At 43.3% G+C, this 15,261-nt stretch overlaps 1 protein-coding gene across 1 annotated transcript in view; it reads right to left on the minus strand.

Annotated features, from left to right (window-relative positions):
* Window positions 1-10,643, minus strand: part of dnah3 (dynein axonemal heavy chain 3) — a 50,659-nt gene extending 40,016 nt beyond the window's left edge. Inside the window, exons 1-12 of the mRNA XM_035748658.2 lie at window positions 10,365-10,643; window positions 9,896-9,997; window positions 9,542-9,749; window positions 9,341-9,386; window positions 9,065-9,233; window positions 8,559-8,751; window positions 8,077-8,272; window positions 7,395-7,520; window positions 5,052-5,247; window positions 1,794-1,973; window positions 1,001-1,137; window positions 745-850 (exon numbers count right to left, since the gene is read on the minus strand). Coding sequence (XP_035604551.1) covers window positions 745-850; window positions 1,001-1,137; window positions 1,794-1,973; window positions 5,052-5,247; window positions 7,395-7,520; window positions 8,077-8,272; window positions 8,559-8,751; window positions 9,065-9,233; window positions 9,341-9,386; window positions 9,542-9,749; window positions 9,896-9,997; window positions 10,365-10,430 — 1,725 coding nt within the window. The 5' untranslated portion in view covers window positions 10,431-10,643. The remainder of the gene's footprint in view (window positions 1-744; window positions 851-1,000; window positions 1,138-1,793; window positions 1,974-5,051; window positions 5,248-7,394; window positions 7,521-8,076; window positions 8,273-8,558; window positions 8,752-9,064; window positions 9,234-9,340; window positions 9,387-9,541; window positions 9,750-9,895; window positions 9,998-10,364) is intronic.
* Between the last annotated feature and the right edge of the window lie 4,618 nt (window positions 10,644-15,261).

Below are 15,261 nucleotides of genomic sequence, written 5' to 3' on the forward strand. Positions count from 1 at the left end.
GAAATCTGTCCTTTGGTCTGACGAGTCCAAATGTGAGATTTTTTATTCCAACTGCAGTGTCTTTGTGAGACGCAGAGTAGGTGAACGGATGATCTCCACGTGTGTGGTTCCCACCGTGAAGCATGGAGGAGGAGGTGTGATGCTGTGGGGGTGCTTTACTGGTAACACTGTCTGTGATTTATTTACAATTCAAGGCACACTTAACCAGCATGGCTACCACAGCATTCAACAGCGATACGCCATTCCATCTGGTTTGCGCTTAGTGGGACTATCATTTGTCTTCCAACAGGACAAAGACACAACACACCTCTAGGCTGTGTAAGGGTTATTTGACCAAGAAGGAGAGTGATGGAGTGCTGCATCAGATGGCCAGACCTCAATTGAGATGGAAAAGCAGCCGACAGGTGCTCAGCATATGTGGGAACTCCTTCAAGACTGTTGGAAAAGCATTCCAGGTGAAGCTGGTTGAGAGAATGCCAAGAGTGTGCAAAACTGTAATCAAGGCAAAGGGTGGCTACTTTGAAGAATCCCAAATATAAAATGTATTTTGATTTGTTTAACACTTTTATGGTTACTACATGATTCCACATGTGTTATTTCATAGTTTTAATATCTTCACTATTATTGTACAATGTAGAAAATAGTAAAAAATTCAGGAAAACCCTTGAATAAGTAGGTGTGTCCAAACTTTTGACTGGTACGGTAGTAGTGTTTGAAGGAAGGACGGCAGAGAGGCAAATCTACCTTAGTAAAACCTTGCAGGGAATGTTTTTCTTTGAGGAACGCCACTATATCCTGCTTTGCAGTGTTGTCTAGTAGGTTGCTGTACTTCTTATACACGTTCAGGTACCTGGAGATCATATTGAAATATTGCAATGAGTAATTTTCTTAAATGAACCTTCATCCACCAAACAAGTTAACATAAAAGTATTGGAAGAAAGTAGAATGTCAGATAGTTGACTCAAATTTAGGTAGTATAGGTTTAGTTGTGTCCCCATACTTCTTTGGTCCCACAGTGTTCTTCTGGAAGATGTTCTTGGCTTTGTTGATCAGGTCTGTGACCAGCAGCTCATCAGGTCTGACGGAGTGCAGATAAAGGCCCTGTCCCTGGATTTCTGGGAACAGGTTACACTCCACCTGTACAGAGAAGACCAGACAAACTGTCAGTCACAATCCTTTCCACGCTGAGCACCAGAACAGATTAGTCACATTCAATGGGTACAAATGTGAGTAAACGATTTTAAAGCCCACATGCAGTCTTTTTTTATTACATTTTTTAAATCATCACTGTATATGTTTAATAACTCACTGTGAGTTTTTTCCATGAAAATAATTGTTTAGTCATTTATTTCCCTGAGCCTCCTTTTGCCATTGAAATTATCGGTCTGTGCGGTTAGGATCATTTAGACTCTGAGCCTACCCCGCTTACCACTTCAAAGTATGAGGATACATATGCAAATAAAAGATGAATGGTCATTGGTCAGAATAATCTGATCAGATTGTGATGTCATGTGGGCCAAAAACTCCATCCCATCTGAACAGGCTGTAATTCCAGGGTATATTTTCAAAGTCTCTTACACTAAAAGGGCATTATCATATTTTTCACAATTTCAGAGTTTTATTTCAACCTCATAGGGTGGAAATATCATAAAACAGGACGGCACTGCCACTTTAAACTGTTAATATTGGAAATGTTTTAATTACAGAAATAGATTGAACAGATTAGATAAACAACTGAACATTAATCATGAAGAACTGAAAGGACAGGAGGCTGAGAGTTCTTTTTTTTATACCCGTGGGAGTTTCTGGGCACTCTTGATGATCTCCATGAAGCCCCGGTGGATGAGCTCCCAGCATTCCTGAAGGCTGGGCAGGAAGACAATGCGAGGCTCCTCCACCCTCAGCTTGACCAGCAGCACCTGAGGCTGCACGAAGCGCATCTCGTCAAACACTTCACCAAAGTCATTCCCGTCCTGTCCAACAAATAATAGAGAACAGAAAAAATAACATTGGTCTTCTTTATAATGAACTAATTGAAATACATAGGCACAGTATGTGTTTCTATATCAAGTGTTGTTTTTTTTAACCTTTATTTAACTAGGCAAGTCAGTTAAGAACAAATTCTTATTTACAATGACGGCCTAGGAACAGTGGGTTAACTGCCTGTTCAGGGGCAGAACGACAGATTTGTACCTTGTCAACTCGGGGATTTGAACTTGCAACCTTCCGGTTATTAGTCCAACGCTCTAACCACTAGGCTACCCTGTAGAGCGCATCTTGTCTGATCAAACGGGTGTAATCGAGTTAGGGTAAACCATGTGTGTAACTTTCGATCAGGGGTATCAAACTCACAGACGATGCAATCAGCATCACTCTGCACACTGCCCTATCACATCTGGACAAGAGGAATAACTACAGTTGAAGTCGAAAGTTTACATACAATAAGGTTGGAGTCATTAAAACGTATTTTTCAACCACTCCACAAATCTCTTGTTAACAAACTATACTTTTGGCAAGTCGGTTAGGACATCTACTGTCACGCGGAATGAGACGAAGCAAGTACGGGGAGTAAACATTTAATAAATGACGGACATATAACGAGACAGGCACAGCGTCAGCAAACAGAAACTAAGAGAAGAAACAATCAATGCAGCAGTGGGGAACAGAACAAGAGAACAGACAAATATAGGGAATAAAGGAACATGTGATAAGTGAGTCCAGGTGAGTCCAATAACGCTGATGCGAGTGACGAGGGAAGGCAGGTGTGGGTGATGGATGGCAGGAGCGTGTGATGCAGGGTAATCTGGCGCCCTCAAGCACCAGGGGAAGGGAAGAGCGGGAGCAGACGTGACAGTACCCCTCCCTCTTGGGACGCCACCCGGTGAGAGCCTGGCAAGCCGGCTTAGGCCTGACAATCCGGCTGAGGCAGGACGCCTGTCAATCCACCTGAAGAAGGGGAGCCCGATGATCCAGTGGTGTGTGACGTGGGATGGGAAGCCGCTGAGCCAGGAAAACCTTTCGAACCAGCCAGGGCGTGGAAGCCCGATGGGCTGGCTTAGGCATCCCCGGTTCCATCGGCGATGGGATCCACCCCGACGTCACCAATAAAACAAAAGACAAAAACTCCTGGACCATCTGGGCGAACAAGAACTGACGATCCGGCTGAGGCCCGACGTGGGATGGACACCATCCGAGCCAACCGGGGCAAGGAAACCTCTTGAGCCAGCTAGGGCGTGAAAGCCCGATAAGCTGGCTAAGCTTCCCCGGTTCCATTGGTGGCGACCCAGAGCCGCTGCCACCATGTCCACAACCTCAAACAGTCACACTCCAAACTCCACTATGGCCAAGACCAAAGAGCTGTCAAAGGACACCAGAAACAAAATTGTAGACCTGCACCAGGCTGGGAAGACTGAATCTGCAATAGGTAAGCAGCTTGGTTTGAGGAAATCAACTGTGGGAGCAATTATTAGGAAATGGAAGACATACAAGACCACTGATAATCTCCCTCGATCTGGGGCTCCACGCAAGGTCTCACCCCGTGGGGTCAAAATGATCACAAGAACGGTGAGCAAAAATCACAGAACCACACGGGGGGACCTAGTGAATGACCTGCAGAGAGCTGGGACCAAAGTAACAAAGCCTACCATCAGTAACACACTACGCCGCCAGGGACTCAAATCCTGCAGTGCCAGACGTGTCCCCCTGCTTAAGCCAGTACATGTCCAGGCCCGACTGAAGTTTGCTAGAGAGCATTTGGATGATCCAGAAGAAGATTGGGAGAATGTCATATGGTCAGATGAAACCAAAATATAACTTTTTGGTAAAAACTCAACTCGTTGTGTTTGGAGGACAAAGAATGCTGTGTTACATCCAAAGAACACCATACCTACTGTGAAGCATGGGGGTGGAAACATCATGCTTTGGGGCTGTTTTTCTGCAAAGGGACCAGGACGACTGATCCGTGTAAAGGAAAGAATGAATGGGGCCATGTATCGTGAGATTTTGAGTGAAAACCTCCTTTCATCAGCAAGGACATTGAAGATGAAACGTGGCTGGGTCTTTCAGCATGATAATGATCCCAAACACACCGCCCGGGCAACAAAGGAGTGGCTTCGTAAGATGCATTTTAAGGTCCTGGCGTGGCCTAGCCAGTCTCCAGATCTCAATCCCATAGACAATCTTTGGAGGGAGTTGAAAGTCTGTGTTGCTCAGCAACAGCCCCAAAACATCACTGCTCTAGAGGAGATCTGCATGGAGGAATGGGCCAAAATACCAGCAACAGTGTGTGAAAACTATGTGAAGACTTACAGAAAACGTTTGACCTCTGTCATTGCCAACAAAGGGTATATAACAAAGTATTGAGATAAACTTTTGTAGGTGACCAAATACTTATTTTCCACCATAATTTGCAAATAAATACATTAAAAATCCTACAATGTGATTTTCTGGATTTTTTCTCTCTCATTTTGTCTGTCATAGTTGAAGTGTACCTATGATGAAAATTACAGGCCTCTCTCATCTTTTTAAGTGGGAGAACTTGCACAATTGGTGGCTGACTAAATACTTTTTTGCCCCACTGTAATTTTCTGGAATTTTCCAAGCCGTTTAAAGGCACAGTCAACTTAGTGTATGTAAACTTCTGACCTACTGGAATTGTGATACAGTGAATTATAAGTGAAATAATCTCTCTGTAAACTATTGTTGGAAAAATTACTTGTGTCATGCACAAAGTAGATGTCCTAACCAACTTGCCAAAACTATAGTTTATTAACAAAACATTTGTGGAGTGGTTGAAAAAACAACTTTTAATGACTCCAACCTAAGTGTATGTAAACTTCCGACTTCAACTGTAGGTCCATTATTATTTCGACACAGTTTCGATTTGGTTTTCGTAATTTGAATGTCGATTGAGATCGTCCCACAAGAAAACAATTACGGGGACAACAGGCCGGATTGAATGGGCTTGCGGGCCGGGCCATATGTTTGACACCCCTTGTATAGATAGTTGAACCATGGTTGAACCCCTGACAGAGTTGAGTGGTTAGACAGACCTGGTGCAGGGTGAAGAACTGGAGCAGGTCCTGCAGGGAGGCAATGATCAGGCTCCGGAGCTGTAGGGACATGAGGGCGGCCACACAGGAGAAGAACTCCTGGGCACTGACTGGGGCCACGTGGTCACTCTGGGGCACCAGGGGCAGCCAAAGGTTCTTGTAGGTGACAAACAGGGACACACAGCGCGGCAGCCACCTGCAAGACACAGACACCGGGGTCTCATATAGTCCACATGAGGGATTGTTGTATGTACACCGAACAATAATATATACACAATATGCAACCATTTCAAAGATTTTACTGAGTTACAGTTCATATAAGGAAATCAGTCAATTGAAATAAATGTATTAAGCCTCAATCTATGGATTTCACATCAATGGGAATACATATACGCATCTATTGGTCACAGATACCTTAAAAAAAAGGTAGGGGCGTAGATCAGGACACCAATCAGTATCTAGTGTGACCACCATTTGCCTCATCCAGCGCAACACATGTCCTTCGCATAGAGTTGATCAGGTTGTTGATTGTGGCCTGTGGAATGTTGTCCCACTCCTCTTCATTGGCTGTGCGAAGTTGCTGGATATTTGGAACTGGAATACGTTGTCGTATGCGTCAATCCAGAGCATCCCAAACATGCTCAATGGGTGACATGTTTGGTGAGTATGCAGGCCATGGAAGAACTGGGTCATTTTCAGCTTCCAGGAATTGTGTACAAATCCTTGGGACATGGGGCCATGCATAATCATGTTGAAACATGAGGTGATGCTGGCAGATGAATGGCACGACAATGGGCCTCAGGATCTTATCAAGGTATCTCTGTGCATTCAAATTGCCATCAATAAAATGCAGTTGTGTTCGTTGTCCACAGCTTATCCCTGCCCATACCATAACCCCACCGCCACCGTGTGGCACTCTGTTCACAACGTTGACATGAGCAAACCACTCGCGCACACAACGCCAAACACACTGTCTGCCATCTGCCCAGTACAGTTGAAACCGGATTCATCTGTGAAAAGTGCACTTCTTCAGAATACCAGTGGCCATCAAAGGTGGGCATCTTCCCACTGAAGTGGGTTACGATGCCGAACTGCAGTCAGGTCAAGACCCTGGTGAGGACAACGAGTACGCAGATGAGCTTCCCTGAGACGGTTTCTGACAGTTTGAGTGATTATTTCGGTTGTGGTCTCAGAAGCCGGATGTGGAGGTCCAGGTCTGGTGTGGTTACACAAGGTCTGCGATTGTGAGGCCGGTTGGACGTACTGCCAAATTCTCTAAAACGATTTATGGTAGAGAGATAAACATTAAATTCTCTGGCAACAGCTCTGGTGGATATTCCTGCAGTCAGCATGCCAATTGCACACTCCCTCAAACCTTGAAATATCTGTGGCATTGTGTAGTGTGACAAAACTGCACATTTTACAGTAGCCTTTTATTGTCCCCAGCACAAGGTGCACCTATGTAATGACCATGCTGTTTCATCAGCTTTTTGATATGCCACACCTGTCAGGTGGCTGGATTATCTTGGCAAAGGAGAAGTGCTCAATAACAGGGATGTAAACAAATTTGTGCACAACATTTGAGAGAAATTTGCTTTCTGTGCATATAGAATATGGCAGGGATCTTTTATTTCAGCTTATGAAACATAGGACCAACACTTTACATTTTGATTTTATATTTTTGTTCACTGTATATGCCCCCAGTGATTGAATAGAGGCTTGCTGGCAGCGGTGTGACACCATTTTGCCACCAGTGTTTGATAGGAAAGTTGCCACCAGCATTCTGCCGCCGACAGTGGTCTGATACAGTGGTCTGATACAGTAGGTGCTTGCTTGCTGGTCCCCTGTATGTGTGTAGTATTGTTGTGACACATATATGTGTCCCCTGTATGTATGTTACTCTATGACGTAGTTTCCGCCTCCAGAAAAAGGACGAAACCTAGCAACTGGTGCAATGTTTAGGCATTTCAACAGCGCCACACCAGAACATGATCTCCTTTGGCTCTACTGTGGTTGGCAAGGGAGACTGAACTGTCAGAGAACAATGGTATCCAAGCAGAAGAAAGACACGACAGGGGTATAACACAGTGAACAAGGAGAAGACATGAGACTCTCACTACAACACCGGGATTAGCCATGCAGACCTTGGCCTATCTGCCGACCTGTATGTCAACCCGCCTGTCTGTCTACCTGGCTGAATGACTGTTTTACAAGCTCTGACTGTCTGTCCAATTGGTTGACTTGACTGACTGTCTACCCGTCTGTCTGGCTGGCTGACTGACTGTTTCACTGATTGTTTGATTAACTGCCTGCCTGACTGACTGAAGACAGTAGGTTACTAACCTATTAGCCAGGTCGTCCCTGGTGATTTGGCACTGTCTCTGAATCAGGTCTTCAAACTCGGTGGGCAGCAGGGGGAAGTTGGCAGAGAAAAGGTCCCCTAGTCTCACAAACCTCAAGGAGGAGAAACTGAAAGTATGAGAAAAGAAAGACAGAGAGACATAAGGGTTAACTTGTATTATCTGAACTGTGTGTCCACTTTAATTTTGCATACCGATCAACTCTTATTTGAGACATTTAAGGCATGGTTATTAACAGTAGGGGTGATTCACTTGGTTTGATCAACTAATGCAGGTTAATACAGGAGATCAACAGAGCACCATGCACAGGTTCAGGCAAGTCCATTAAGAAACTGTATCTGAAACTCGATCTTCTGATCCACAGGGAGATTAGATCTTAGAGCATTTAAACAATTGTTTAGCTTGTTTTATGGTACTGAGCATAGTTTTGCTTCCTTATGGGTTTTTTTGTAAACAGTTTATTTAAACAGATTGGTTGCCAGAGCAACAGTGTATTCTGCCACATATAGACCTACTACCAAATGTGATCTGTGATTTGGGGAATGTAAACCTACGCAAACCATTTTATTACCTAGTTTACTGAAACTACAAACCCTGACACAAAATGGAAACGGTTGCAGTTGATGCTCATTTTAAGTCCGTCTTTGCTCAGGCTACTAGGCTACCTGTTCACCCAGAGGTCCTGCAGGTGGAACATCATGGGGTTGAGAGTGAAGAGGTGCTGGCTCTGCCAGGTGTGGGCCTGGCTGTAATTGCAGGCCCAGGGGACGGGCCCTCGGATCACCCTCCTGGGGAAGGGCCTGGGGATGCTGGAGATGAACAGACGCTGCCTCTCCGAAGGGTCCCTCAGGATGTAGTCAACTGGTTGGATCCAAGAGGGGAGACAGAAAACATGGAGGCAAGGGAACTTTCTGTGGGGGAAGGGTGATTTGATAGACAACCACATTGCTTTGATAGGAATGTTTGCAAATATGTGTAGGCTATATTCTTTTCAGTTGTTGCTGGATAGTCAAATTAAAATGACTATCTACATTATTAGTACACTCATTACAAGTAGTGTATTAATAAATGAAAGTAGTATTGCGGTACATGTAAGAAACATTGCAGTCATGTAACAAATTCTCCTGCTACTGGTAGTATTGCTCACCTATGCTCTTCTTGAGACTGAAGCCGTAGTCTTTGTTGACCTCATCTAGCAGATTCCCCCTCAGTATCTCCATGTTCCTGCTGCTGTCCTGAATGCCAGGGGGCAGGAGCTTCATTATGTTCTTAATCTGCTGGGGGGGCTGGTGGGCCAGCATTGGGCTGTGGACACCGTTACTAATGTAGTACACGTACCTCTGTAGAAATCAGCAAAACACTTCACATCAAGTATACATCCAAAATGAACAAGCTGCCAAAAGAGTGAAAGCAATGGAACAATTGACTGACTAAATTGGTTGAATGGACTGGAGGCTATACTATTCTAATTGCCTGCTCTATTCTATTCCCACTATTCTATTCTCCTCTATTCGGTTACATTCTATGTAATTCTATATAATATATAATATTTCCTTCTCTATTCTATTTCCTTCCATATTCCATTCTATTTCCCTATCTATTCTATTTCCCTATCTATTCTATTTCCTTATCTATTCTATTCTGGATGCTTACCTCCAGGTCTCTTTCTGTAGGTTCTGTCTCAAAAGGCCACATCTGTTCCTCTTGGCGCCGCATGATGTCCAGCTGCTGTTTGGGAGTCAGAGGTCGGCTGATGGGGGGCAGAGGCTCTCTGGGGCTGAACTTAAGTCCAGGTGAGATCGAGGTGTCAGGAGCTGAATCCCTGGGATTGAGATGACAAAGCATTACAAAGACCACTTCAATGACACCCCTTTTGTCCAGATTTCAGTGGTCAACACTTAATGTTGATGTATTTGATAGGTATCTTACCATCCCCTGGGGGTGAGTCTCTTTCTCTTCTCAGCTGGGCTAGATGCTAAAATGCGAATTAAGATAGAACATTTTATCTTGTTTTGGATATTATTGTTTTGATGCCACTCAATTCAGCACCGATCAGGTGGTCAGCAAAGTAGCAACAGTGGGATGAATCAGAATAAGAATTATTCACATATGAAAATGTCAAAAGGATACAAGGTGCAGGTACATCCCCAAGTGAGTCTTTGACGGTTCCAGGTCTCCTCTGTAGGTTTCTGATCTTCAGGTGACGAGCCTGGGGGCTGTAGTTGTTCCCAATGGACTCACTGGGGGTGCGATGGTGCCGTTGTTCCTTATAAGGGACAGCCAGAGTCCAAGAGGTGTTCTGGAGGATGGGTGGGTGATGGCTGTGCCTGAGAACAATCTGGAACAATTTAAAAGTGATGAGTTAACTTGCAGGAATGACATGGAATTGTCCTAGTAGGTATGCACACAAAGGAACACACTAATAATAATTTCCCACCAATCAATAGCACTTTAGGGACTGGCTTCTTTACATAAAGGTCTTACTTGGTAAAGCTCTGACGGTTCTTCACTAGAGGCCTGGGGCTGAGGTGGGAGACCAGGTAGTCCTCTTGCATGACTCATGTTATATATAGAATCATCCTCCATCTGCAGTTCAAATAGAAACTCTCATTCAGCTGAGCAAGGCTCTCTGGCCATTACAGTCACAAACACACTTATGTTGTATGCATAATTTAGTTATCAAAACAAAGCATAGCCTACCTCTTTTAAGCGTTCCATTTTTAATTTAGGAAATTGTCAATTAAATAAGTAACGTCAAGCTAGAGGCAGTGGTTATACAGCGGATATAACATGTTTTTAAGACTAAACTCTTTGACATATGTGTCTAAAACACACGAACCCACTGCAAAACCTGCGCACACCAATGTGCGATGCAATTGTATCCACACAGAATGATTTGAAACATTCCAATACACCCGAAACATTCCATTACAGTATGTCATAATTAGCCTACCTGTCGCTGGTGCTTTCGCGACATAATTTCCATTGTGGCAACATGTCGTTTCTTAGCAAATGCCATTCCTAAAATGTATCACAGAGCTTCGTTTGTGACATCTCTCACAAAGTTTTCAAAGTGCCACTGCCACACCGCTTGAAATACCAACTCTGGCACCAACTCATACAGCCATTGTCATGACGAGTTGTAGGCGAAGTAGCTACTGTAGTCCACCATTCTACCCGGCTAATATAAGAATGGGAAAATCAATGTTGATGACACTATTCTGTAGTTGAAGAACTACAATCAGCTACAATGTCTCTATCCGGGGACTTCTCTCCCATGGTAACAGCTGTCGTTACCTAGCAACGCGAGGCACTAAAACTTTTAGGCATATGTTTCAATCAAATGTTTTTACTTAGAATGACCAGCAAATAGTGCCAAACATTGTGCTTGAGCTGGACTAGAAAGACAGTTCTTTGCCTGTCATGATATTTTATTCTGACTGAGAGACTTGACCGAATACATTTTGCTGAGTCATACATATGGGATTTGAAGATGTATTTGTGCATGCAGTCATCCATAAACGCAATCATATTATGCTTCAACATGGGATGATTGTTGATAGGGAGATAGGGGGATTCCCACGCCTACAATCAGTACCGCTAGTGTATGTGAAAACATCGATTTACAAGACCTTTCTAATGGCCACTAGGGGTCACAACAAGCTAGTTCGTGGTAAGTGAGGTCAGTGAGGGTTTGGTTGCGCTGATGTGGCAAGCAGAGGACAAGCTTATTCAACTGTTCTCTGAGATTTAAAAGAAAGCCAACTTTGGGATTTTTGAAGATTAATATTGTTGTTTCAAGGTTGCACAGTGACATTGAAGACCTGCATCTCAATTCACGAGAGAGTAGACTAAAAATGACTTCTCGTCCTACACTCCAGGTAGGCATATGATGCCTGCTTTTGCTTATGTTTTGGGTTTTCTTATGCTGCTTTTGATGAATTACCATAGTGATGAAATTATAGTGAGTGCAATATTAGTCCTTTATTTTCTGTGCTGTCCTGACCCCTCTCTGGTACAGCCCGTGCTGTGCATTCTGGATACCTGTGGCTAAATCTCTTATAAAAATCTAAAAATCACCTTCAACACCCAACATGGTGCAAGAAGATTACGTCAAATGCTGCCTGAACTTGTCGAGACAGGGTCATTTCAACTGTGTTCAAAATTAGATTCACTCAGAGATAGACAGCTGATTAGACTTTTGAAAACTTTGCTGCTTTTTTGTGATAAAAGTTACTAAAGCAGGTTTTGTGAACTTGACATTCTGTCTTTGTCTTGTATAGAGTAACATTTATATTAGCTTTGTCTGACACAAAGCTAATATAACTGCCAGTGGCACTCTATTCAAGAAGAGAAGAGGACTGGACTGGTAACAAATGGACATTACATGATTTGTTGTGTTCCTTCAGGCTTGTCTGGTGTAAATTACTGGTAGTTGAATACAGGTTATTTATTGAAACTCATTGTGATAATAATTCCTTTAGTCTTACACAGTCTTAAATCATATAGGCAAGAGTGACTACTATTTCTTCATAATTTTTCCATTATTATGAGTGACCAACGGGGCCAATAAGTGCTGTGTGGCATACCTCAGCTTTACATTGAGAATGTGACTTTTACATGTAAAGTTATGTTTAAGGCCATACAGGTTACAGGTAATAGTTTGGGAGTTCATTCATGTTCAGCTATAGTATTTGGCCATACATGGGCACGTCCAGGTCTGTCTGTCAGGGAATGGCTTTTATGCACCAACATGATAGATGAGGCAGACCTCAGGGGATTGGAGATTTTCAAAATAAAAGTCCCAGAGCAGGCCCCAGACCCATTTTCATTGTGATGTACCATAAAGCGAATCATAAGGAAAAGCTGTCTTTTCATGCTTGCCTGATGTAAATATAGGTGTTTAGACACTCTCGCCTGAGAGCAATGTGGGGTTACAGGGATGATGGATAAGTAGTAGGGAGCACAACAAGAATATAAGCGGCCTGGAAAGAGAAGGAGGGCGATCCATCACACGCCCCCAAAGCCCTTCACTCGGTGTCTATTATTTAAGAGATTTCAGAGAAACCCTGGGGGAATGAATGAGGGGAAGAATACTAAAAAAAAAGGAGGGAGGGAGGGAGCAGGCAATGAAAGATAAGGAAACAGTGTTTTTGAAGAGAGTGCGAGAGAGAGGATTGACTAAGACCAGGAATCAGTTTGCTTAGAAGAACCCCATCAATACCCCATTGGTAATGTGCTGTGGTTTTTCTCTCTCACTATGGTGCTTACCGCGGGTCTTAAAATAAAAAATAAAAAATAAAGCCCACCCAAGTTAAGGAACTCAGTTGGGCTTTTAACTTAATGCTTACTTTGTTGTAATGCTTCAGCATTTGGGACACTGTAAAGTCCATGTCCACTGTAAAGTCCATGTCCACTGTAAAGTCCACAAAGTGGTCCTTTGCCACTTTGGAAATTTGTGTGACCATACCTTCTCAAATAGTGACACTTAATAATTTGAGCTAACAAGAATAGTCCTGTCAAAATATATATATTTGTACCTTTATTTAACTTGGCAAATCAGTTAAGAACAAATTCTTATTTAGAATGACGGCCTACCTGGCCAAACCCAGACGACACCAGGCGAATTGTCCTCCGCCCTATGGGACTCCCAATCAAGCTGGATGTGATACAGCCTGGATTCGAACAAGGGACTGCAGTGACGCCTCTTGCATTGAGATTCAGTGCCTTAGGCCGCTGCACCACTCAGGAGAATGGGCCATCATATGTATATGTTTTTAGGTAACACTTCATTTGGATCTTCCATCCCCTTACCCTTACCCTAAACCTAACCGTAACCTTAGCAAGCAGTTGCTTATCAAGATAGTTTGTTGATAGTATGACCATCTGTAGAGCATCTACAGATCGAACATCCGGATTATACAAATAAAGTGTGACCAGTTTTTATGCTGCTCTCCTCTTCTCTTCTTCTCTTCTTCTTTTTCAAGTGATACAATAGGAAATGAAACACAAAAACCCAGAGCTACTGTTCTATGACTAAGCATTTAATTACCCTCCCTCTGAACCAGCATTTATATGAACCTCTCCTCTCCCTCCTACTCTCTTCTTTGTTTTACTTGTATTTTAAACTGTCATCATCTGAATAGTCCCTTCTTGTTTTCTTCCATTTGGTACGTAATGAACACGACCCAGACCTTTGCAGCCCCTGTGGGTGCAACAGCATAGACCTTGGGAGTGACAGGGTCTGTAGTAGTTGAACTCTCCTCTAGGAAACGATAACTTGGCTGTGCTAGCAGGGGATGCTGCAGGTCAGAGACGGCAACCTGTGACATTACCACCGTCAAGCGTGGCTCAGGTCCTTACTCGGAGAAGATAGATTGCCGTACTGTGAGCGGCATTCTTAGTAAACAGTTGCTGATATTAAATATAATAATATAAATAATAATAATATTATACATATATTATACATGACTGTGTACATCCATACAGTGACTTTGCACAAGCCCATGACAGAGCAGTAAACTTCTATAGTTCAAAAGTGTTATCCCTGAACAACTACATTGCATGCCTCAAGTTTTTTGTGTAATATGTATGTATAATATGTAATGTAATAACATTTACAGTCTCACATACAGTATAGATACTGTATTTTGAGCCAAGGGTGTGCTACCAAACTGTGTGATAAAGGAATGTGGACAGTGATGTGTCCAGAGATAATGGGAGTCTGTGTAAATCACAGACATATGTATATGTTGATGATGTGAGTCCGAGACCAACAAACAGTCGGAGGTGTTTAAGAATGACTCCACGGCTCTCTTGAAGTACAACCCAGAGCTGGGTCACAAGGTGACTGTTCGATGGGTAACTCGAAGAAGCCATTAAATATTTAGGTGGCCTCCTTTTCATGATCGTTGTATGTAAACAAACATATTCTCTGTGTGATTGACGCACAATCTATTAGCCTGGCATGGCAGTGAAAGCTTATACAGCCCCTTAGTGTAAAAGGAAAAGAGGGCTATAGAGGGTAATTCATTATCCACTGAAGTCTTTTCAAATATGATAAGACCGCTGAGTAGATTGTCATGGTGTTATAAGATATTATGGGCAAAATCCACTTTTGAGTCAATTCAAGGTTAAAGACAATATGGTGATCTAAGCACTTAGAAAAGAGGGTTCATCAATAGTTATTTGGCAAGAGTGATGGTTCTATGTAGGGCTCCCGAGTGGCGCTGTGGTCTAAGGCACTGCATCTCAGAGCTAGAGGCATCACTACAGATCCTGGTTTGATTCCAGTCTGTATCACAACCAACTGTCGTTGGGAGTCCCATAGGGGCCCAGTGTTGTTAGGGTTTGGCTGGGGTAGGACATCATTGTAAATAAGAAGTTGTTGTTAAGTGACTTGCCTAATAAAAAAGAACCATAATGACTCAAAGAAGCCTAGGAGCCTATGTGTTACGACTTCCGCCGAAGTCGGCCCAACTCCTTGTTCGGGCGGCGTTCGGCGGTCGACGTCACCGGCTTTCTAGCCATCGCCGCTCCATTTATCCATTTGTTTTGTCTTGTTCCCTGCACACCTGGTTTCCATTCCCCAATCACACTACATGTATTTATTCCTCTGTTCCCCCTCATGTCTTTGTGTGAGATTGTTTTGTGTTACGTGTCTATGTTGACACTCTTTTCTGGTATGCGTTTATTCCGCGTTTTATTTCACGAGGTATGTTATTGTGTTTATACAATATTATTGTGTGTCACGGCTTTCTTCCTGGGAAGGAGAGGCGGACCAAAACGCAGGGTGGTTATAGTTCATGGTTCTTTAATAAGAAAACTCAAACATGAACAAACTACCGCCC

This window comes from Oncorhynchus keta, chromosome 3, assembly GCF_023373465.1.
Source record: "Oncorhynchus keta strain PuntledgeMale-10-30-2019 chromosome 3, Oket_V2, whole genome shotgun sequence".
In the NCBI taxonomy this organism is placed as follows: domain Eukaryota; kingdom Metazoa; phylum Chordata; class Actinopteri; order Salmoniformes; family Salmonidae; genus Oncorhynchus; species Oncorhynchus keta.